Source organism: Phragmites australis, chromosome 7 (assembly GCF_958298935.1).
Source record: "Phragmites australis chromosome 7, lpPhrAust1.1, whole genome shotgun sequence".
Lineage (NCBI taxonomy): Eukaryota > Viridiplantae > Streptophyta > Magnoliopsida > Poales > Poaceae > Phragmites > Phragmites australis.
In genome coordinates, this window is record NC_084927.1 from 17,828,765 (window position 1) to 17,854,000 (window position 25,236).

At 43.1% G+C, this 25,236-nt stretch overlaps 2 protein-coding genes and 1 pseudogene across 3 annotated transcripts; 1 reads left to right on the forward strand and 2 right to left on the reverse strand.

Moving 5' to 3' along the window:
• The first annotated feature begins 3,588 nt into the window (after positions 1–3,588).
• On the forward strand, positions 3,589–8,572 carry LOC133924066 (uncharacterized; annotated as a pseudogene).
• Positions 8,573–12,078: 3,506 nt separating this feature from the next.
• On the reverse strand, positions 12,079–15,755 carry LOC133924065 (uncharacterized). Its single transcript, XM_062369439.1, has 2 exons — positions 15,561–15,755; positions 12,079–14,577 (listed from the first exon to the last, which is right to left on the reverse strand). Exon 2 carries the CDS (start codon positions 14,512–14,514, stop codon positions 12,547–12,549), a length of 1,968 nt encoding a protein of 655 aa, XP_062225423.1. The 5' UTR covers positions 14,515–14,577; positions 15,561–15,755; the 3' UTR covers positions 12,079–12,546.
• Positions 15,756–16,856: 1,101 nt separating this feature from the next.
• On the reverse strand, positions 16,857–24,769 carry LOC133924067 (uncharacterized). 2 transcript variants are annotated; one of them, XM_062369440.1, is made up of 5 exons: positions 24,585–24,766; positions 24,333–24,481; positions 24,182–24,230; positions 18,245–18,387; positions 16,857–17,137 (listed from the first exon to the last, which is right to left on the reverse strand). In XM_062369440.1, exons 1-5 carry the CDS (start codon positions 24,631–24,633, stop codon positions 17,051–17,053), a joined length of 477 nt encoding a protein of 158 aa, XP_062225424.1. In that variant the 5' UTR covers positions 24,634–24,766; the 3' UTR covers positions 16,857–17,050. The 2 variants fall into 2 exon arrangements, with proteins under 2 accessions (XP_062225424.1, XP_062225425.1); XM_062369441.1 differs by lacking the exon at positions 16,857–17,137 and adding an exon at positions 18,022–18,102 and having other exon boundaries at positions 24,585–24,769.
• Between the last annotated feature and the right edge of the window lie 467 nt (positions 24,770–25,236).

The following is a 25,236-nucleotide window of genomic DNA, read 5'->3' on the forward strand; positions in this document are numbered from 1 at the left end:
CTGCATGCATCTGTTTCCAATATGAAAGGTTTGGTGAAGTCAGGAAGGGCTAGCACTGGACAGCTAGTCATCACCCTCTTGAGCTGCTCAAAAGCCATTGATTGCTCCTCTCCCCATTGAAAAGAGTTCTTTTTTGAGCAAATCAAACAATAGTCGACAGATTTGACCATATCCCTTGACAAACCACCTATAATATCCAGTAAGCCCCAAAAATCCTCTCAACTTTGTCAAATCATCAGGCTTTGGCCACAACATAATGTCAGCAATTTTCTTGGGATTAGTTGTTACCCCCTCCTTATTAATTATGTGTCCCAAATATTCTACTTGTGGAATGGCAAAAGAGCATTTACTTCTTTTGGCATACAGATGGTTTCTCTTCAAGATTTTCAAAGTGATCTTCAGGTGTCTCGCATGTTCCTCCAAGCTCTTGCTGAAAACCAAGATTTCATCAAAGAAGACAATTATGAACTTTCCCAGATAATCAGTAAAAATTGAGTTCATCAAAGCTTGAAAAGTTGCTGGTGCGTTGGTAAGCCCAAAAGGCATCACCACAAACTCATAGTGGCCAAGATAAATTCTGAAAGCAGTCTTAATGATGTCTTCCTCTTGCATTCTAATCTAACGATACCCTGATCTCAGACCAATCTTGCTAAAAATACTAGCTCCATTCAACACATCCAACAAATCCTCTATGACAAGCATTGGGAATTCGTTTTTGATAGTGAGTGCATTCAATTCTCTATAATCTGCACATAGTCTCCAAGACCCATCCTTCTTTTTGACCAATACTACAGGAGAAGCATATGGGCTAAGACTAGGTCTAATAGCCTTTGACTCAAGTAGCTGCTTGGTAAGTCCTTCCATAGCCTCTCTTTTGTAATGAGGGACTCTATAGCGCCTGATATTTGGGGGTTCAGCCTTATCTTTTAGCATTATAGAGTGATCACATTCTCTTCTAGGTTGTAAACCCTCAGGTTCCCTAAAAACTTCATCGTATTCCTCTAGCACTTCCTCAATTTCTGTGGGTAATTGTGCTTCTGTTATGTATTCTTCTTCCTTCATCAAACCAATGTGAACAACACACCCAATTAACAATTTATGCAACATACTTTCTAACTGATTTGCTTGTATCATAAAGTTTGAGCCAGGAATAGTGTGATCACTAAACTTAATCTCTGCACCTTCCTTATGAATGGTCAAGTATCTCTGTTGCAGGTCAAGGCCTATTGGACTGTATTTATATATCCAATCAACACCTAAGATTATATTGTATCCTCCCAGTTTGAGCAATTTGAAGGTACCTTGGAAATGAGTACCCTGGATAATGTATATCAGATCGTGTACCATTGCATCAGTCTGTAACTCACCTCCTCCAGCTATTGTTACTCTCATGGACTTAACATAAGTTAATTTGCATTCCGACTGGATAGCAAATTCATAGTGAAGGAAAGAATTTGTGCTGCCACTATCTATCACAGCCACAGCCCTTTTGCCATTTATGTAAGCCACCAGAGTGAAAGTGGTTGGTCCTAGCAAGCTAGAGATAGCATGAGCTGATATTGACATTATTTGCTCAAGTTCCTCTTCTGTTTTTTGCTTTGTCAGATTTGAACTAGCTGGAGTATTCTTATAATCCTCTTCAGTGGTGTCATCACCATCTTCCATTCCAGCATTGGCTTGATCTCCTTCCATTAATATGGCATGTATTCTATCCTTAACCTTACATTTATGTTGAGGGTTCCAAGGCTCTTGACAATACCAACACTTCCCTCTCTCCTTAGCATTTCTCCCAACAATCTGAAGGTTTTCTTTTACTACAGTATGTTTGTTTTGCCACTAACTGTTGGAGATGGGTTTGGCATTAGGATAAGTTTTCCTATACACATTAGCTTGCTATATGTGATTTGCATACCAACATGCCTCAAGGAGATTTCCAGGTTGGTGGCATGTGACCTGATGTTGAATGTGATTCTTTAATCCTCCAATGAAACAAGTTAAGAAGAAGGTCTCTTGAATATACAGATGCTCTCTTTTTAAGCTGGACATGCATTCTTCAAACTTATCCACATACTGAGAAACAGTTCCTTGTTTCAAGCTTTGAAATTTTGTCACTGCTTCATGTACCCCCATCACAGAAAATCTGTCTTGCACCATCCTACACAGTTGTTCCCAACTGATCAGCTGCCAGGGTATTCCCAAACCATTGAACCAATTTTCTGCTTTTCCAGAGAAATGTGTAGTTGCCACATTGACCCATTGCTCATATGGAGTTTCAGTCAATTAAAAAAATCTCTCACAATGCCTTAGCCAAACAGCAGGGTTTTCTCCCAGAAACAAAGGAATCTCCAGCCAAGGGCCCCTGAGCACAGCTTCTTCATATTGCTGGTTTGATGGTATTCTATGATCTTCCACAAACTGAACTCTCATTTGTTGAATATGATTCCTGGGTCCTCCAACTCCAACTCCTGTAGGTGTATTTCCTATTCTGTATATACTGGGGTAGGCATACATATCTACTTACTGGTCTCACTGTGGGCGCTAAAGGGGCTGAATACACAGGAATGGTAGATGTGCATGCGAATTGTGGTTGTGTAGTCATCAGATGGTCAGGTATACCCGGTGGTGCCACGGTCACAGGTAGGGAGATAGGTGTGTGAGGAGAAACAACACTTACAAAAGTTGTAGAATCTACCAACCGAGGATGTCTGCTGTGCACGTCTATCAGCCTACTTGGCCCTGCATCCAACTCATTCCTGAGCAACAGAAGACGCTTGATACCAGACAGATCAAACCTCATATTCTTCATATCTTCCACATCCTTCTTCAGTTCGTCCATCTCTTGCCTCCACCTCTCCTCTTCTCCTGAACTCATGCCTGGAAGGTCAGCTGGGAATTGATTCCCTCGCCTCTAGCCTTACCAGGGTCTACCGCTGCCTGAATCAAGAGATCGGCTGAGGGATTTTACGCGCGGACTTGCTGAGCAACCAAAGCCTGAATCCTGATTCTCGCTGTCACCACCGCAGCCAAAATCCGACGCCGGCTCTCGGAATTTTATGCACGAACAGATGTCGTGCAACCCTCGCGTTAAGCGGATTCCTGCCGAGATTTCGGCGAGGACAGCTCAGCTCTGATACCCGTTGTTAGATCTCTCAGTTTCAGATAACTAAGCTGAAGAATCTGAGTGACTAATTTTGACAATCTACTGGATAATTTCGAATTGGAGATCGGGGAGAACTCCCTGGAACCCTAGAACACTACGATTCTAAGAATATTCTGAAAAAAATATCAGGAAGTCACCTTTTCCCATTACTCTCTCAGACTTATATATCCACCCGGTTCATTTCAGACATGGTTAACAAAAGTAAGCGTATTTAGGCACGAGCCAACAGTGTTTAATGATAAAAACAAGTGATTGCAGACGGGTGAAGTAAATTCAACAAGAGACGCTAGCTACTTCATCCACGGCCTCCAAGGACCCACACACGTCCGTTAAGTGAAGTCGGCAAGGCGGTAAATTTACTGAGGACTCTTTCTTCTGAACTTCTTCAGCACGCCCTCTCCTTCTCTGAACTTTGTTTTCGTAACTGAAACACCTCTGAACATTTGAGGTCTGACACTCCGCCGCCCCGGATCGAAGTCGACGGCGAAGGCGACGACGACTCGGGAGCGGCCGGCCCATCGCGGACCCACCTCGTCGCCGAGTTCAAGGTTGCGGTGAGTGTTCGCGCTCTCGGCGACCGGGGTGAGATTTTTTATGGTTCTGGGGCTGGGGAGGGTTTTGGCTCACTTCGCTTTGTTCCTGTGTTCCGCGTTTCGGCACGATGTAGCTGGGGAGGAAGGTGCTGGATCTGGCGGAGCTGCGGCGGCTCACGTGCCAGGGCATGCCCGACGCCGCCGGGGTGCGGCCCGTCGTCTGGAAGGTCCGGGAATCCCCTCGTGCACTTCCCAGTTCACTGCATAACTGTATGTAGCCTGATCGAGCGCTTGCTCCACCACCCACACATAGTCGCTTGCTAGAGAAATGGCATTGCCAAGACAAAGGATTTGCTACCCCTTTTGATGACACTGTACTAGTTTCATCTGTTTTGGAAGTTGTAGTTTTTCCTATGTTGAGGCTAGGACGGGCTTGCATGCTTTGATTTAGCTCTATTCGGATTGGATAGTCACGCCTTGGGGTGCAATTTTTCACTGATTTAGAACAGATTCTCTTTTTGAAGGTTTATACCGTGCATGCATATTGATTGTTGTAGTTTACATACATCCCGTCTTATTTGCTTTCTCTGAAGAAATGCTCTGCACTCGGGTTTGATATGATTGCAGCTGTTCTAGTTAGCAGGATAGGTTGATAAATCAGTCCCATGCGTTTTTTTGGTTGAATATGCAATCTACACCTAATGAAGGGTAGAATAGAGACATTTTCTTGCAGTGTCATATCATGATATTTTAGGGCCTAGTGGACTAATAGAAACTATGACTGGGTATTTTAGCACCTAAGTAATTCCCAGAATGTATCATATTTCATCTGTGTCTGAAATGTCTAGTTGAATGCAACATTCTCAAGTTTGTTAACATTGTTCCGAAATAAACGAGACCCTGGAACTGTTGATCAGTTTTGGCATTATGTCATTAATTGTGCTGAATTGTATTTCATTGCATGGCTTATTTTGGAACTCTGCCATAATGTTTTTTTTGTTGCAGAACTCTGCCATATTTTGGAACTACTGCAAGGAAAACTTCTGTTATAGGATTGAATTAAAGCTTAAAAGATATTGTAGAACAAACTGCTAGCGTTTAGATAAATTAGATATCAACATGCAATTTTTCTGGGTCTGGTAGGCTGGTGGCTAGCTATGGTCTGTAAATTTTTTCTCCTTGTTCTGTACACTACAAATTTATTTGACTTTTTTTATAGTTAGCAGCTTCTCTTGGGATACTTGCCAACTGATCGTGCCCTATGGCCATATGAACTGGAGAAAAAGCGGTCCCAATACAGTGCTTTCAAAGATGAGCTTCTGGTTAACCCTGTAAGTTCTTCATGCATATAGTGCTACAACTTACAAGTTGTTCACCATTGCAGATGTGTGCCTATATAGTTTGTCTAGGCAAATACCAAGTCCCATCCACCAGGAATGAAACTTTCCTTTCATGAGGAGAGCAGTAAACTATTAAAATTGTGGACAAATCATCACACATATGAAAATACAGTTCTGCAGATTTGTTAATTTACTTTGCTTATGGTGTCTCTTTTTCTCCATTCAACCAACCTGTGTAATAATACATTTTGGTTCCTGGTCAGTCAGAAGTTACTTGAATGGAAAAAATGACGGTTTCCAAAAGGGAGGAACATAATGCTGAAGGAACTACTACCAAGGGCAGAGATTGTTTGTGATGAGCATCCTCTAAGCCTTGGGAAAACTAGTGTTTGGAACCAATACTTCCAGGTAACTTTAATTAAAAATTGCTTGCTGGTGGGTGCTTCCAAATTTGTATTGAATGGTACACTCTGGAGTGTGGACTCTGGACTGCTATCGGCTGTATTGTTCAATGTAGCAATTGCTCGTGCCTCATGGTGAGCAGACTATTTTTTCCTGTGTGTTGATATGACCATATTTTCAATGTTCAGAATTGTATTATATATAGTTGTTTATTTCCCAGCTTCTTAGGTTTATATGAAATTACAAGCAGCATAATGTGGAACCATGCAGCTCTTGCAGTGTGAACCAACTTCATGGTGATCCTAAGTTCCTAACTTGTTACTTGTTTTAGTTTGCATCTTATTTCTAAAATATGCCTAACTATGCCCATCTTTCACTAGAAAGTTAAATAATGGGTGTGAATTTCTGTATTTGGAAGTGGCCATATAGCGGCCTGACTAATAGTTTTCACTCTGGACTTGAAATCATCATGAACTTAGTAGGTACTGGAATTTCTAGCTGTTCTTGTTATTATGTACATTGCACATGTAATTTATTTTGGTTTGATATTGCAATTTGCTACTGCTTTGCTGTTGAGTATCGAGAAACCTCCATTTGTCTGCACTGTTGGACTGGTTAGTCAAATTTTGTTGTGAATACTTTTCTGCAGTTTGAACTACTAAAAACACTGACTGTTGTTCAATACTTCAGGAGTCTGAAATTATAGAGCAGATTGATAGAGATGTTAAGCGTACTCATCCTGAGATTCAATTTTTCAATGGGGATTCTTCCAATGCATTGTCTAATCAGGTGGGCGTATCCTCTGACATAAGGTCACTTCTTTGTTGTTATTCGCATTCGCCAGTCTAAATGTGATGTATTTTGTTTTTAGGAGTCACTAAAGCATATAGTTACCATCTTTGCAAAATTAAATCCAGGTATAAGATATGTACAAGGAATGAATGAGGTTTTGGCACTTCTCTGCTATATTTTCAAGAATGATTCAGACCAAAGTAATGCTGTAAGTGTCCTCTTTATGTCACTTCTTGCGTACGCATAGAAAAAGAGAATGTGTTCATGTTTTGTGTTGTGTTGATTCTGCTGATGAAACAAACATGGGAAAACTACAGATCACCCCCTGACCTTTGACCTGATCTTCAAATTTCACCCTGAACTATGAAACCAGATATATTTCACCCTGAACTTTATAATAGCACTCAAATTTCACCCTGAACTATGAAACCAGATATATTTCTCCCTGAACTTTACAATAGCACTAAAATTTCACCCTGAACTATGAACCCAGATATATTTCACCATGAACTTTACAATACCACTCAAATAACACCCTAACCGGTTTTGGAGGGTGGTTTTGCCTATGTGGTGGGTATGCATGAATGTTTTTGCCACAAGGGCATGTTGACATGGCTGATTTGGTCCAGTTCACCGTCTACCTTACGGAGACGTGGCAGCACAGACCCTGGCGGCAGCCCGTGTTAGCTCAGCTAGACGTCGAATGATGCAATATGACCAAGTCAATACATGGCAAAACCACTTGGAAAAAAGAAGAATAAAAACAAGATTAAGTAACATATAGCACAGACCCTGGCGGCAGCCCGTGTTAGCTCAACTAGGCATCGAATGATGCAACATGACCGAGACAATACATGGCAAAATCACTTGGAAAATAGAAGAATAAAAACAAGATTAAGTGACATGTCAGTTTGCACGGCTTAACTGCTGATGCAGACTTACCACATAGGCAAAATCACCCTCCAAAATCGGCTAGGGTGTTATTTAAGTGGTATTGTAAAGTTCATGATGAAATATATCTAGTTTTATAGTTTAGTATGAAATTTGAGTGGTATTGTAAAGTTCAGGATAAAATATATCTGGTTTCATAGTTCAAGGTGAAATTTGAGTGATATTGTAAAGTTCAGGGTGAAATATATCTAGTTTCATAGTTCAGGGTGAAATTTGAAGATTAGGCCAAAGTTCAGGGGGTGGTCTGTAGTTTTCCCAACAAACATTGATAACATTAAATTTGTGACATTCCCCGCCCTTAAGCTCCCATTGTAGACTAAACATTGTTTTCTTTAATTTCAATTTTCTGAAAAATAACATGCACTGGCAAATAATGATGCCTGTTGGGAGTGTGAAACTAATATGGTGCAGCACTGCCCCCATATATGAAGCATCCTGCCTATTGTTTTTTCTGTTTCTGAAATATATCGAGGAAAAGATGATTTCTGTTGATGTGTGACTGCGACTCTCAAATAGCATCGACCCTTGTACCTTGTATAACGTTATGCATCAGCATAGCATGTTGATGACCATACATGTCTCATTTTCACCTGTGAACAGGCTTCAGCAGAGCCAGATGCATTTTTCTGTTTTGTTGAGCTGCTTAGTGGGTTTCGAGATAACTTTTGCAAGCAACTTGACAACAGCGTGGTCGGTATACGCTCCACAATCAGTAGACTATCACAGCTTCTGAAAAGGCATGATGAAGAGCTCTGGCGGCATTTAGAGGTTGTAACCAAGGTATTTATCTGAAGGACTCTTTCTTGTAATCTAGCATATGGTCACATATACTTCTGCTCCCAATCTAACGCTTATTCCTACATTCCAGGTTAATCCTCAGTTCTATGCATTTAGATGGATCACCTTGCTGTTGACGCAGGAATTCAAGTTCCGTGACTGCATCAACCTGTGGGACACACTGTTAGGTGACCCAGAGGGACCTCAGGTTAGGGGACTGCCGTTTCTGTTAGGTGACCCAGAGGCATTTCAAAGTGCACTAGATTAAACTCTCTTGTTCGGAGCGCAGGCTACCTTATTGCGGATCTGCTGCGCAATGCTCATTCTTGTCCGAAGGCGGCTCTTGGCTGGCGATTTCACGGCAAACCTCAAGCTTCTCCAGAACTACCCACCCACAAACATTGACCACCTGCTGCACATCGCTAACAAGTTGCGAGGATCGCTTCCCTACTGATTGGTCACCTTGCATATTTTTGTTTTCGCCATATGTTTTTATGCTTAGTTTGTATCATCTGAAAAATGATGCACTAGATGCTTTGTAAATGAAATTCCATAGTACCATACCCTTGGGTGTTGGGTGGTTGTTTTGAAATATAACCCATTTGGTGCGTGCTGTTTCTTGCTATTGAAATATGAGTTTTTTTATAGCAATTATATCTATTAAAATTTCATAATCTTGAATTTCTTGCTATTGAAACTTATCTTCGAGTCTTCTTTATGCTTTGTGCTAAAAGTGGGCTCAAAACTAAAATCACATCACTTCTTACTGTTATTGTCATCAATTACTATTAGAGCAAGAGATCATCTTTCCTCAGCAAGTACGGCGAGAGTTTCTTCTAAGGAGGAGACTCAAGCTTGGAGACGAAGTTTGAGAGGAAGGAACACCATAAATGTATTGATAGTAAAAAATGGATCGGTCTGGGGAGAGTATCACAGCGTGTTTTAGTGCTTGGGCACCTCTGCGTCTTGTGTGTTTCCTTGAACGTTCTCCTTGTGACCTCCTCTTTTCCCAGATGACCACGACCCCCTATTTATAGGGTGGTACGTAGCTTAGTGTACAAGTTATCACGATGTACAAATATCTAGGACCTAGCCGAATTACTAGGTCTTATCTTGGATGACTACTTTTTACTCTACATAGAAGATAAATATCTACCATGATAACTATTGTGGTGCCTACCCCCTGAGGGGTGACTCGGTCACCAATTGCGGTCCAGCACCTCTCTGCCGAGGGTGTCAGGATGACTTTAATCGCACTGGGATGTTAGGATAAGCACCACTTGCACTAGTATTAGTCGCTCATCACCTCACATTAGGTTAGCTGCAAGGGAGTGTACTTTCTTTCTTGATGTTATCTCTGGAGATCAGTTGCATTTTTAGGGTTCAGAAGGCCATACGAGCACCCGAGGGGTGGCCCGAAGGGGTCCGCAGCCTCCGAAGGCTAGGCCTCCTGCTGATGGTCCAGAGGCTTTAGCCTCTGGAGGGACCTGCTGTAGCTTCGACTCTTCGGAAGGCCATATACATACCGGAGAGGTGGCTCGAAGGGGCTCACAATCTCCAGAAGTCAGGCCTCCTGCTGAGGGTTGGAAGGCCGAATGCTCTGGAGGGACTTTTGATAGCGATCATCAACCATTATCCTCAGGCTGGTCTATTTTTCTCCAACAGAACCCCCTCATTCTCTGGCCCTGATGTTCGGAGGGGTAAGAGGATGTAGAGGAAAACCAGCTCCAGCTTGGGCTAGTAACAAGAATACCCAAAGGCAAATCCCTAACCCTGAGAAATTTTTCGGTGGGAACCATGGGCATTGATGACGAAGCTCAAGCCTGGCGGTACATTGGTGGTGGTTTCACACCCTGGGGTTGTGCTGAGGTCGGAGGTGCAGCCGGTGTCGAAGTCAAAGTCAAAGACCGAAGACGTATTAGCAGAGGAGGCACGCTCTGGAGCCTGTTGGAGTTGGTGTATGTGGTATCGGGACTGGAGGCCGGAGGGGCGTCGGTGGAGGTGATGCACTCTAGGGTCCGTGCGGAGGCCGATCTACGTGTAAGTTAGCAATCCACGTGCCAGAATCATAGCTTATGCATCAGTCTCCTGGTACCATTATTACTTTTATTTTTTCTTATTACTAATATATCTATTATTATTATTATTATTATTATTATTATTTTCTCATCATCTTTTTAATTAGATCTTGTGGGTTTTATCTCTAACATGCCCCAATTGGCTTGGGACAAAGGCTTTGTTGTTGTTGCTGCTTCGCATGCTGGGGCCTCATGTAGAATTTCATGAGAAACAATATAATTTCTCTTAGACATTGGAAGAACTTGTCATATTCCAAAAGGATTTTGAGAGTGTCTCACCATAATCAGAAGCGGCTTCAAGAAAGCAAGACCAAATTATTTGTTCTTCATGAATGAAACTAGATGGAACGCCAACTAATCATTTGTATATAAATAGATAAAGACCAGACATGACCAGCACCAAGTCACCAAGAGCAGATACGTAGTATCCAGCAAGTTGCCAGGCATATCCATCCTTTTAGGCTTTCCTTTTAACCAAACAAGGTAAAAGCATCTCCTTCCCTTACTCCCTTTTTTCTATCTATATTTCTATAAAATAGACGAGTTGTGACAGTTCCAAACGATCTCCATCATATATCTTACACGATCAAACGGTTCACAATCAAAATTGATCCTCTTATCTCCTCCCCTCTCATATAATATGGAAAGTCACAATCAATTAACCGATTAACAATCAATCTACTTCTTGCATGTCGTTCTTGATCACCTTTCTTGATTGCAGCGTGCCCTTCAGTCACTCAATTTCCAAAACTTAAAATTAGATAAATGATCATCACATAATGAAACCTCAAGGCCAATCAAAGATGTGTCCTTGATGTGTCTATTTCCAAAATCCGACCACAGTCTCCGATCCCTACTACCACTTACACGGGTCAACATGCAACAACCTCTACTCCAATCACACACCGATCATCTCCGTGAATGGGTGTCGGCTACCTCCGCTCATCAGCTCACACTCACCTCATCAATGCCGACCACCTCCGTTGATGACGATCATCTCAACACCATCCATCTCCTAGTCGCACAACCATTTGAATTTAATCATCGTGTATGCAAATCTCTTTTTTATACTATATTATTTTACTATTTCGGATTACTATTACTATATTATAAATTGAATTCACGTATGTAGTTACTAGTTCTCATAAAACGACGTGCTGCCACAAGTGACAAAAGGAAAAGGTTTTCAATATTCAGCAAACCATAGTTTTTGACTAGCTTACTGAGTACCGGAACAACCTGGCTTACAAGATGTAAGCAAATCTATATACACTCTTTGCATTACCATCTATCCATGATCCATCCTAACGAGTGTCGAGTAATGTCTAGGCCAAGAAGAGGGCAGCCGTTGGGGCAGTGACAGTTTACTCGGAAATTCAGAGTAAATGAAGAGATCATGTTCCCAATTTCTTCGGCTCCTGACAGGCAGGCCATCCGTCGCAAAGAAGGCCATCTGCTCCAGATTACCTGCTCCAAATGCATGGTGTCTTTTGTTCCTAAGCACACAACTCTTGCCATCTACTTAATAGTCTAGTGTGCAAACTTCAACTTGTGCTCTTTCTCAGACGTGTGCCATCTGCCTATGTTAAAGATTTGCATAACCTAATTTGTGCTGTTTGCAGTATGCGAATCTGTATTAAGACTTGACAACTTGTGTTACTGCCTTTGTTCATGCTAATTTCACAATGCAAATTTGTGCTAATTTCACGCCACAGCACAGACAAAGTTTTGACGGCAAGAAAGTCACTTCACAATGTCATCGATTCTTCACAATGCACAGGTGCACCTTAGCACTCTGCAAACGGAGAATGCAAATTTCTCCAAACGTAGAATGCAACGACGTTGTACACAGATGCAAATTTGAAATGCAATTTTTTGGTCTACAAATGCAAGACCATGAAGCTAAGTGTGTGATCAAATGCCAAGTAACCATGCATGAACAGTAAAAAAATGACACAGCCACTAGATGAAAGATAAATGCCATAGGAGTTACCCATTTGGGCATTACAATGCAACGAAGACAAAAGTAGCCACTGCAAAGTTGGTTAGGCAAAATAATGCTCACTTCGATATTAGATTTCAGTTGTAACAAATATTTCTATCTTAGTTGATAAATAAAAATAGATGTGGTTCTCTACATTTTCTGTGCCAGGCAATATTTCAATGGCTTCCAAGCATAGACAATCCCAGGAGCGAGCCGAAGCAAAATCCACAGATACCATTGCTAGAAAAGGCCAATCATTAGTCCATCAACAGTAGATGAGCTTCAATGGCTTCCTCCTTTCGGCAGACCCAAACTTGAATAATAATAATAGTTCGCAAAACGAAGCTGCTGGCAGGATGAATGAGTTGTCACAGCTCAACAACAAAATTATTCTCACCACCGGTGGGCATGAGAGGTTTGCCACGCAAAACCTTCAGCACAAGCCACCACCAGCCATGATGCTCAATCTATTAATATTGCCGTTCAAAGACTAGCTTTTCTCCCAAAATGTTCTTCCGATGACACTGTACTACGTGCTTTTCTTGCTCCGGAAGTTCTCCCTCATTGCCGTAACCTTTTTCTTGCACTGGACCACAGTTCTACCCGGAACAGCAGCAGCCACGCGCTCCCATCTTTGGCTTGCATCCTTAGGAAAAGCCTTCAAAGCTTGGACAAGAGCCAGCACCTGTGCCTCTGTCCAAGCATCTGGATCTGTAGCGGAAGACGCTCCATTTGGGACAGGATCAGCAGAAGTTTTCTCATTCACTGTCTGGCTGATTGCAGGTTGTGCAGCTGCCTTGGATGATGCAGTCCCAACTCCCGCAGCTGAGGAACCAACTGTTTCATCTCGAGTTGAAAGAGGTGAAGCAATGGATTGCGCTGGTTTGCGTTTCTCAAGGAAAGAGTCAAAAGCTTTTGTTGAGTCTGGTTTCTGCAGAAGAACAGTCTTCGTGGCCTTCAGAATCTCTTCAACAGATCTGCCCGTCCCAATAAACTCAGAAACAACCTCCCATCTCCTCGAAGTTCCCTTTGGATACTTTTGGATTGCTTTCCTAAGCAACTCAACCTCTTCCTTTCCCCATGGTCTCTCTTTTTTCTCATAGCTGTTCAATATGTTGCCTTGTGTCACTTTTCCTCCCATAGAGTTGGATTTTGAAGCAGAACCCTCCACACCATTTGCTTCAGTTTTCTTTGCTTCCTTTGAGGCATTTGAGGAACTTTCTTTGCTCAGTGCACCTCTCAGCAATCTGGCTTTCTCAGCTGCATCCTTACCCTCCATACCGTCACAGAGTTTCTTCAGCTGTTCAATGTCAAGTGACACACATGCTGTTTCAACATCATCTTCTGACAGACCAAAGTGGTTCTCTGTAACTACAGGTGCTGAAAGAGTTCGCAGACGGGTTTTCTCCTTGCGTAGCAGCTTCTTCTCTTTCTCCTTCAACTTCTTCTGATTGAGAACAGCTTCTGCAGCTTTCTTAGCCTCCTCTTCCTTCCTTTTCCTTTCCTCTTCTGCAACTCTTGCAGCTTCTTCCTCCTGCAATTTTTTTGCCAGGTACTTCGCCTCCTTTTTCCTCTGCTTCTCAGCCTTCCCCTCCTCCTTTCTCCTCTGGATCCTTGGGTCCTTCTTGTAAGCATTGTCAACAAGAGTCCGTACTCGCGCATGCTCTGCCTTTTTGGCCTTCTCTTGCAGCTTCAAGTTCTGCCTCTCCATCCATCTCTTATGTTCACGGGATTCAGCTTGCTCCAAGTCATACTCATCATCATCCGGAAATTCCCTCCAACTCTTGAAGTTGTACCAGAAATTGTAGAACATATCAACTTCCTCTATGGGAGTAGCATCATCTCCTAGAGAAGGAATAGGCTGGCTAACAGACCAGCGTCCATTTCTCATGAAGGCTGGGCTGAAAACCTTGAAGAAGTCTTGTGGGGCACAGTCTGTTGGGACATCATCATCAAACTCATCGGTAGAGTCAAAAATCCTTCTCTTTGTAGGGTCTGTGAGGACCTCATAGGCCTCCTGAATGGCCTTGAAGTGGCTCTCTATCTCATCTTTTTTCGCCTGTTTTGCTTCCTCTGTTGTCTCTGCAAGAATCAGAGAAGCCTGCTTATCTGGATGATGTTTAAGAGCCATGTCACGGTAACTTTTCCGAATCTGATCTTCAGTGGCCAAGAACCGCAAGTGCCCCAACCCAAGCAATGCATAGTGATCCTGTTGTTGACTACCAGAAGACTTCTTCTTTCCTTTGCTGCTAAAGGTATCAGAAGCAGCAGAGAAATCATGGCTTTTGTCATCCGATGAAACACTGCGATCATCAGTTTCTGTGTCTTCTTGCTCCCAAAGACCACGAAGCTTCATTGCCGCAGCATGGAACGAATGACCAGCAGGTTCATATTTCAAAGCTTTTACAGGCAGGCAGTTAGATGAAACATACAAAGGCGTCCCATCTATGATCTCCGGAGAGTAAGTGATCAAAAAACAACTCTTCTGGGACTCCATATATGATCAACGATGTCAAGTTTGTAACAGAACTCCAGAGTCCAGATATACAATTGATACAACCTGCAGAAATTTAAATGTTTATTAGCCAAATGTTGATTAGAGAATTAGTTCCAACCTTAAAAGCAGCATCTTTCAGACTATACATGAACAAATATAAGTAATCAAGACAGCCAAACTATGAATAAATCTCCAAACATGAAGCTGAGTTGAGTGAATTACATCACTTTGGTAGCAATATCTAAAGTTTAACACGCCATCTGCTATCTGAATTGAGTAAGAATATGGTGGTAGGGGAATACAACATACAAGGACCAACTCGATATGAATATATACCACTTGATAACTAAGGCAGCATAAATGCTACTAGTGTTCAGGACCTTAGGCTATGTTAAGGTATAACCATCATCCCCCTCTAATCCTACTACCTCGTTAGCCTGTTTGTCGTCTTAGGAATATGTAAACTGAAACATTTGAACAAATGTAGTCCCTTTTTCAATTTGCAAGGTTATAGAACTCAACTTCTTCAACAAAGATTGCACAAACCAACTGTCCCCCTTGGAAAGTGTAACCTAGGACATTTGAACAAAAGCATCCCCTCTTCAATTTGCAAGGCTACTGAACACGTAATTATTCAACAAAGACAATACTCAAGGTACATGCCATGCGACCTTGGATTAAGGTTACAAAGACAATACTCAGTACACACAACCCTTAACTGGAGTCAGTAGATCATGACCTAATAGTCCTAAAAAGAAGCATATCAAGGCTCAGTGTGGGGGGGTGCCTTTCTGATGGATACGCTACACCTGATTCACACTCGTCGTGTGCCACAAAACAATTCCCCAGGTCAAGCAAGCATCTCAAACTCCCAATGCGTGAACACGTTTAACCACTAACCAGACGGCGTAATCCTCTCTCTCCGCCACCGAGAATAATAAAATTGGGCTTTGCTCGCCCAAAAAGGAGAGAGATTTGAGTCTGAACTTGGATTCGATCAACCCGAAACAACGGAATCAAAGCAAGCGAAGCCGGGGTTTCCTTACCGAGAGAAGCAACCGCGGTCCGGATGGATCTCTTCTGAGCTCCGCGCGTCGGCTCGGCGGCGTGTCGTGGAGGCCGCGGGAGAAGGGCGGGGAGGAGCGAGACGGGCGGCCGCGCTGTGGGATAGGGGCGGAGGCGATGAAGGGCTGCTGCTCGGGGTCTGGTCGCGGCGGCAACCATAAAACCCTAGCAGGCGGCGATAAATAGAGGAGGAGGAGGAGGAATAGGAGACGTCTTCCGTTTCCGGGTCCCGCACGCCTCCTCTGCGCTCACGTCTCTCTTGGGCTGGGCTGGGCTGGTGTTGCTACTGGGCTTTGGAGGAGGAGGCACTACGTGTCAGTGTGCGTCAGAGGAACCGCTTGCAAGTTCCAACACGACGACGGCTTCTTTCCCTCAGCAACGGTGCAGTTTGATTAAAAACCCACTTTTATAACGACCCCCGCAAGAAAAGATAAATATATAGGTCGTTTAGATCTTTTACCTCCTCCGTTTGCCGAAGGTCAACAGCATCAACGCCGTGATACCTCGTCGTCGACAGGTGGCCAAGGGCGGCGTGCCGTGCACACCCGGTGTTACCGATATTGGGACTTTTTTATTTTCATATTTTAAAAATAAAAAAATTGTAAAAATAAGTGTCCGTTTAAAAAAATTATACAACTAAACTATTATCGTCAGTTGAACATGCCATCCTTATAACAAGTGACATGTTTAAAAAAAAATTCGTTCGATTGCTCTCAAAATCCAAAAAACCATCGAAATAGTTCTGAAAAAATTTAGTAGTGTAGAGGATACTACGACCTAACTCTAAAATATTTTAAACAAAAATATAATCTGTACAATAAAAAACAAAAAAGCATATTTCATTTGTATACAATATATTTTTGTTTCTTATTGTACAAGAATGTTTTTAAGAGTTAAATTATAACATCCTCTGCACCGTATATTTTTTTAAGAATTTTTCACACTATTTTGATAGTGTTTTTAATTTTAAGAGCACTGAACTGCTATTTTTTAAACCTATCGTATGTTAAAGGGGCAACAGTAGTCTAGTTTTTCAAAAAAAAAATCAAAAAACATCTATTTTTACAATTTTTTTATTTTCAAAATATAAAAATAAAAAATCTAGTTATTGCACATATGGAGTTTTTGCTCAAGAAAAAGAAAAATGCAATACAGCTATATTACTGAATTTTACTCCATGGCACAGATTCACAGAAAACAAACACCGGATCACAACTATAGCTAGCACGCCTAGCTCGTCACCAGGGATGTTTAGAATCTGCAGATAAACAGGCTCAAAAACTAAAAGTCCACACTTAATGGGGTCACACATCACCATTATTTCCAGGGTAGTAAACACCAAGCCATTACAAGTGAGACATTTTCATAAATTACAGAAGAAGATAAATAGGTACAGCTGTCCCATTTGACAGGATGCGCTGGGGTTAGCAGCAGTAACTTGGCGAAATTTATGCTGTTGAGGCAACAATCTTCAATCTGAGCGTATTCCTCCCATGAATGTCCTTGGGTCAGGGCAGTTTCCGGAGAACTGGGCTTGTGAAAAGTCGAATCCCGGATTCTACACATGGTAGATAACATAATTAGAGAAGACGGGTACAGATGAGAACTCACACATACAATAACGCTGGAGCGTGTCATATGGGTTTGCTGCAGAATAAGATTTCGTGGCAGTTCATATTGTCCCAGTTTTCAAGAGGATCTTCCAAAGAGTTAGTATGATCACTGTTAGTTTCAACCTTCCATAAACACGATGACAATGTTTCCTGACGTTTGTTCTTTCTATCAAACCAATACACAATAAAGCCATGGTGTTCTCTTTCAATCCAATGTTTGACAGCTTGAAGGTGATGCTACCATACCTAAACAAACTTCTCAAATTTTTGCAGTTAAGAGATCTGCAAAATTGCAGGTTTGCAGTACCAAGCATGGATCCGAGATCTGAATTAGAAAACTGCTCATAACTAACCACACCCTGGACATATTATCCTAGGTTTGTTCAGGGTAATTTCAAAGTCTTATTATTGCACTTTCTAGGAATGAATGAGGCATCAATTTTCAGCGCACAAATATTAGAGATCAAAACACGTTCCTGAAAGAGTATATCTCTTTACCGACCAAGAATTGACCAACTCCATCTGGCTACAAGTTAGTATCGTTTTCAATTCAAACTCCACAAGGCCAGGTAAATTCTGTATATCACCTGGTTTTTGGGCCTGTTACTGTCAGTAAACAGCAGGAAACAGGTACAGTACCCATAAAAACTGTCCGGATTCAACTTCCAAGACTCTGAAAACATTACTACATGTGGGAATCTACGGAATATCCTATTCTTATTTAATCATCCCATCTGCATTCTCTGGTTACATTGCAGGTGGCACAATAAGGATTTGCATAGTATGTAAATTTTAGTAACAAAGAAAATCTTGCAAATGAAAACCTTTTTACCATATTTGTAATTTAACTTGAGGCATTAGCATACCAACGATGGCAGTATAGTTGGTGATTCACAAAAGTAAGGTCCTGCTGCATATCATACGCATAGTACACAAGCGCGCATGAGTGAGAAAAGGGCTGCCAAAGCATACTAAGATCCAAAAGTGAAGTATGACCAAATTCCAAGAAAGAGGCATGCAGCAAGGAAACATGTACAGCAAATTGGTTATACCTCTTCTTGAAACCTTTGCAGCATAAGCCGTTTTTGCTCTTGATCTGCAGCATATGGATCCAAGATACCTTGGCCTTGTATGGGAGATGACCATGTCTTTCCCTTTTCTCTTTTTTGCAGTGTGATATGCATTTCACCATCCTCTGTATCATGATCACCATTGGCCATGTTAAAAATTATAGAGTAGCAACTAGCATATGGTACTAATTGTTAGGAATATAGAGTTATTATCCATTACGTATAGGTTAGATTACTAGAATCCTTATCTTGTACTCCTCGTGTACTCTATATATTGCCCTTAGGGGCTACTATTGAATATAAGTTGCTATTCCTAACATGGTATCATAACTAAATTTTTCTCCTTAGGGCATCGCAACTCGTCCAAAACCCTTTTTTTTGCCAGCTTCCCTCCCCTGCCAGCTCTCTTGACGGCTCATATCGGATCTAATCCACCACCGCTGGTTCTCACCCCCGTCGGCTTTCTCTCTTCTCTCTCTCTCTCCCTCTCTGCTCGCTGCCGTCAAGAGCTCTCAATGCTCGTCCGCAGTGACCTCATCCACGTGCCAGGGTTTGAAAATGCATCAGTTACCGCTCGGAATGCACGGTCACCGACCCTCTCGGTTCGGCTCGGTTTTGTAATGCGACCGGTAACCGAATTTGAATTCAAAAAATTCAAATCGATTTTGAAAAAACTCAAAAATTCCATAAAAACTAGAGGTAATTCTAAGAGTATCTGTGCAAAGAATTTTTCAAAAAACATGTCATTTGCATCACCAAAAAGGCTATCAAAGTGAGGTAGTCGGTTAAACGGGCTGAGAAGCTGTAAAGGCCGAAACGGACCGAATGCACAGTAACCGCGGCCCATTTCGGCCCACATGGAAGGGATAAGGTTTCCCGGTGTTGTGGTCAGCGCTGTGCACAGAAAAATTCCCCACGCTCCTCTCCACAGCCGAAACAGCAGCTTCGTCGCCCGGTCGGCCAAATCCACGGCTCTCCGGTGTGAATCCGACGACGGAGCGACGATTCTCGAGCGGATAGGCTCAGTAACCGACCGCATCGCAGCGGTTACCGACCGACTTCGAAGAGCAGCGCGGACTCCCTGACGCAGACCGATTACCGACGAAGCATGTTCGGTAACCGCTCGTTTCTCTGCGATTTCTCGTGTTATTCAATCGGTAATCGCGGCGAGGTGAGCGGTAGGTACTTGTGCGGTCGATTCAGACGATGCAGTGCCTGATGCGCTCGGTTATCGATCATTTAGTGGTGATTTTTCGTGTAATATGGTCGATAATCGATATTAGTAGGGCGCAGTTCGTTGTGTAGTCAATTAGGAAGATGTAGTGATTCGCTCAGTTATCGACCCTATTACGTCGGTTACCTTATACAGGCAAATGTTGTTAATATTCGTTCAAGTTAATCGACCATTTACTAGCGATTTTACGTGCAAATGTTGTGTAGTCAATTTAGCATGTATAGACATAATTATTAGTAGGTTAACCATTGAGTTTTCTTCTTCCAACAGATACAGCACAAACTAATCGATAGCGGATAGAGATGTGGTGTGGCAACACGGGGACAATTTGACCCCAGGGTTTAGGTGCAATTATTGCAATAAGAAAAAGAAAGATGGTGGTGCCACAAGGTTGAAAGAACATTTGGCAAGGCGCGGATCGAATGTTATACATTGTGATAGGGTGCTTCCAGATGTGCGTGATTATTTCAGACGTGAGCTGGATATAGCAAGAGATAAAAGGAAGGGAAAGGCTGAGGAGAGGTTTCGAGGCAAGAGTCAGCAAGAGTTCAGGTAGATTTAACAAGCGACAATGAGGACACGAAAGAGGAACACGTGCAGCGTGTCATGGCTCAGTCGAGGGACGAGGAAGAGTTCAGGAGGAGGGCATGTGAGTCCTACAAGCATGGAGGTGGTAGTGGTAAGTGACAGAAGAGGTATTGTGTTAAAGTGGATGCTTATGAGAGCATCTTCAACAAGGGAGCCACCATCAAGTGTCAGAAATTACAATGTTGCTTTAGCAAAAGCCCCTGTGCAGCCGAGGATTGACACCGGGTCATGGAGTGCGAAGGGAAAGAAAGCGAAGAAAACTATTGATTTGGCATGGTTCAAATTTTTCCACACTTCAAGCATTCCTAGTAGAAGAGCGGACGATGCATTCTTTGTTACTGCAGTGAAAGAAACACAGAAATGGGGTGAGTGATTAAGTTTGTAATGAATTTATTGTTGTCATATTTCTTTTTTTTTTTGACTTATGACCATTTGTTCTGTAACAAGCGAGGGTGTACCATCTCCAACTGGTCGGGATATAGATGGTAAGTGTTTGGACGAGAACGAAAGTGCATTGAAGAAAATATTTGACAAGTGGAAGCTAAAATTGCCAAAGTATAGTGTGACCATAATGTGTGATTCGTGAACTGGACCGACGCACATGAGTATTATTAATTTTCTCTTATATTGCAATGGTCGTATGTTTTTTCACAAATCAGTAGATGCGACTGGCTACAATCAAGATGCAAAGTATTTGAACAAAGTACATTATTTTGCTAAGTTAGTAACATAGTATTTCAATTGTTGCATATTTATTTGGTTCATTCTTTTATGCAGGAGATAAGAGCGGTGGATACTAATTTTTTTCCATCTCGTAGGTTGCACGTGGTATGGATACTATGCAAACTACATTTCAAGCATCGACCATCACTTTGGTAAGTACTAATGGATGCCATGTGATTGCGTTTTTAGCTTTAGTACGGACAATTCGACATATATTTATTAATTTGAGGCGCTACATATGTAATGTATGCATATATTCGATGAAATAATTATATGTCCATGCTCATATTGCTATTAGTATCTATTTGTTACCTTGGAAACTTCCAAAATATAGCAAAGGTCATGCCAAAAAAATTTCTGATATTATAAAACATAGCAAATCTCATGCCACATTTGTTACTATTTTTTTTCTGATTTATTGGTGATTTTTTGTGTTTTTTTTATTTTCCTACAAAATCATTGATAACGCGTTCAAATCGCTCGGTAATCGCTCAAATTCGCTCGGCTATCGATCAAACTCGCTCGATTAATTAGTGTCCGGTTATCGTGTAAACCGCTCGGTTTATCACACAAACCGCTCAGTAACCGGTCCGATTCGACCGGTTACCGAGAGGTGAATCTGACAAATTTTGCCCAAATTTGAAATTTTAGCAAATGAATTTTATTCGAATTTCAGCCGAATTTCAAGCAATTATCACGATAATCACGAATTTTCGGTTACCGAACGGGCTCGGTAACCGAAGCCCATTCGGTAAGTGAAACCTTGCCACGTGCACGAGACCCGGTAGGAGCCTGGCGCGATTGGTCACGCCTTCACGCGGCGGCTGCTGCTTCAGGACCCTGCTCCGTGCGGCCTCCAAGGAGCCGTCTGGAGACGAGCGCTCCCGCTGGTGGCCTTACGCCGTCTCTCCGCCGAGATTCAGCCACCACCGGCATCGGCCTACTCTTTCGTCGACCACTTCCACCCCGCCGGCTTCCTCTCGCGTCGCCGTCGCTTGGCCGGATCCGCCTCCACCCCGGCCGGATCCACTCACCGCCGAAGAATTCTCCCGCCTGCCGCCGGCTCCACCCGCATTGTCGGGATCTTCTTCCGCAAGATCCGCCACCACGTTCTGCTACTCACCCCGGCTATCCGCAAGATCCGCCGGCAAGGTCAGTTGTTCGCCTTGGCTTCGATCTGCGATTCCAATAGGATTGTGTTCGTCACCTTCCATTCTACTACAGCAGATCGAGCCCATCCTCATCAAATGTCGCCGTCGACCAGACAGGATCACTTTGGCCCGCTGCTCCATCCTACAGGAGACGCCAGCTTCGATTGGATTGTCGTGCCATTGTTGCAGATCCGGATTCGTCTGCCTGTGCTCCGCCTCTTGTGCAGCCAGCCTGCACGGGATTCGCTCGGTCACGCCTCACCGGTTTCCTCCGCGTCGCTACGCGCAATCGCGTTGTCGTCGCCAGATTTCCACCGGCTTTCCCGCACGTCTAGTGACCGTGCGTCGCCAGGATTCAAGCCATCGGCCTTTGTCACTATTTTCCGCTCGTCACACCAACCTCTCCTCGTCACGACATGCTTCTTCTTGTCTCCGCCGTCGGAGAGCCGACGAGATGGGTTTGTGCCTGTGCTTCCTTTGGGAAGGGACCAATCTGGGCTTCTTCATTCATAGCCACTGCAGCTCAACTCTCTCCTAGACAATGCTTTTCCTTTGGGCATCATCTTGGTGCTATTTGGGCCGTCTCTTTAGTGTCATTGTTTTTGGGCTGGAGCTTATGCGTGCTGGTTCGGTTTTGCTCCTGCTGTCGTTGCTGCTATTGTGCTAGTTGTTGTGTGGTGGTGATGCTGCTAGGCTGTGCGTCTAGGTCTAGTATTAGCGTCATTGTTTTCCCATGCGTCCATCCAAGTCTTAGTTTCTCTTTGAGTTCGCCTATGCCATGCGAGTCCACATATTCATTCATCAATTAGTCAATTTCTTTCTTATCGTTATTGATGTAACTTAGCCATCTAGATCTTTCCGTAGCTTTAGTGACAACTTCATTTGTTGTCTTGCTACTCGTCATTGCTTTATTCGCAATTCTTGATCTAGGACGTTCTTGTGTCATCTGGTCTTTTTGTAGCTCTAGTGACAACTTTATTTAGTGACAATTTTATTTGTTGTCTTGATACTCATCGTCGCTTTGTTGCGATTCTTGATCAAGGGCACTATTTTGTTGTCATCATCATGACTCTACTCTTGTACTTCGTATTGTACTTTTTCAGCTTGATTCGACAGGATTACAAGACTCCATGCTAAGATGGCTTTGAAGAGACATATTTTGGATGTATTAGTCTAAGTTTATTACTTTGTGTCACCTCTTTCAAATGCAAAGCTATTGCATACACCTTGCATTTGAGGAGGGGAGGGGATGTTAGGAATATAGAGTCCTTATCCATTACATATAGGTTATGTTACTAGAATCCTTATTTTGTACTCCTCATGTACTCTATATATTGCCTTCAGAGTCTACTATTGAATAAAAGCTGCTATTCCTAACACTAATGGCTTAAAATGCCAGTAGAGAAATGAAAAATCTCCATAATACTAAAGTTTGTGTGAATGACTGCATGTTTTTCTAGCATATATTTATGCATGGGTATCAGACCAAAGAATCTCAAGCTTATCACTAACTCACAAATTACGAACCATCCTAAAAATTGCTACAACACAGGAGCCCCCTAGATTCTCAAATCTAGCACGTCTTCCCTAAGTTCTTTCCTATGCAGCAGAGGGGGAAAGTTTTTTTTTCCTAAGCTCCTAAGTTGGTTCCACAAGTGGACTAAATAGTACAAGCTCATACAAGATATGAACTAATAAGCTACGTGCCTACGTCTGCTTTCTCGTTCTACACTAACATGGATAAAAGCTAAAACCAGCTAACAATACCAAATGGTTGCCAGCAGCGCAACCACAAAGACAAATGACTCTCATTTGTATCACCAGAGGAGCAGTTGCATTCATCAACCGATGGCCATATTGACCCTTTTTTTTATGAATCGCTATATTGAATTGGCGAAGCACCAGACAAATTTGACAGGTATAAGGGCTTACAGCTTGCACTACAATTGAATAAAACAGCACAACAATTTCAAGAACACTTATCAGGAAATGTCAGAGATCCTAGACAATTCAATCCACGCTTGTGCAAGGAGCGAAAAACATCGGCTCCCTCCAAAACAATATTACACCATCGAAATCAATAATTTACAGATGTGCTGCATGAATCACTCTAGAGTCCAGGCCACAGCACTCCATTACAGGTCCACAGTTCCACAACACTCGGAGATAACCAGAAAAGAGTTCAAGAGCAAGAATTGCAGAGGTGATGGAATGGAGCCATACCTATTGTCCAGAACGAGGAATCGGTCTTCACGGGGTGCGTCAGGTCGTGCTGCAAAATCACCCAAAAAAGAATAAAATTCCCCAATCAGACTTAACTTCTCTGCAGGAAATCGAGTGGAACCGAATAGCAAAGGGGATGAGGAGCACGGACGTTGAGGTATGGCGGGTTGCCGCGGATGCCGACCTCGACGTGTCCGGCCTGGATGGTGCAGCGGAAGAGCTTGGTGGGCACGCCCTTGGGGAGCTCGATGTACATGTTCACCTCCTCAAGCGTCTGGTCCCACTCGAACACCTTCTGCCCTGCGCTGCCCCGGTCCGTCCATGGCGGGGGATTGAACCGTAGGTGAGAGGGGGGTTCCGGAATGTTCCAGGAGGTCGTGGAGGGTCGGAGGGGGCGGCTTACCGTTGTGGACGAAGGCGTGGCGCTTCTCTGGGGCCAGCTTCTCCGCCATGGCTGCGGGGTTGGGAGCGCGTGCTCTGGCTTCTAGAACCTTCTGGGCTTTCGTGATGCTCGGGAACGGGAGATGACCCTCGAAGATTGTTTAACGAGGAATTGCTCCGATTCGACAAAAATACCACTCATTTCCTGCTCTATTAACCAAAGTACCACTGTGAGCTGAGAAGAGGCAATGGGAGGTGGGAGGGAAAGCCGGAAAGACACAATTACCCTTGTCGATGTCCTTCGTGGCCCGAAGCAGGACCAGGGAGGAAGCGATCGGCGACGAGCCGAGGGAGGGAGAGGCGGGCGGCAGTGCCCGGGAGTGGCAATGTGTCACGGACCTGTCTTTCGTGGCCCACTCAGCAGGGAGCTACTTATATGAAACGAGCACACGCACTGAAGTGATCATCGATGAACAACAGAACAGCTTCTTCCTCCTTCGGCTATCTTCCTCATTGTTGCTCCACTAATCTCATCCCCTGTTGTTTCTCTGTTCCCAGTTTCACTTCTTCTACCCAGCCTATTCTGCTCTTCTCTAGGACTATATTTCTTCCTCAATTGTATCCCTGACTTGTTGAACTCGTTGGAGTACACAGTATAGCTTTTGGTTGGATTG

Bases quoted from the DNA above. Each gene is read 5' to 3' on its own strand.
- LOC133924065 (XM_062369439.1), bottom strand. From the start codon at position 14,514: ATGGAGTCCCAGAAGAGTTGTTTTTTGATCACTTACTCTCCGGAGATC.
- LOC133924067 (XM_062369440.1), bottom strand. From the start codon at position 24,633: ATGGCGGAGAAGCTGGCCCCAGAGAAGCGCCACGCCTTCGTCCACAAC. The intron at 24,482-24,584 runs GTAAGCCGCCCC...GGGGCAGCGCAG, and splicing joins CCACGCCTTCGTCCACAACG to GGCAGAAGGTGTTCGAGTGG. The intron at 18,388-24,181 runs GTATGGCTCCAT...ATCATGATACAG, and splicing joins TTCCTCGTTCTGGACAATAG to AGGATGGTGAAATGCATATC.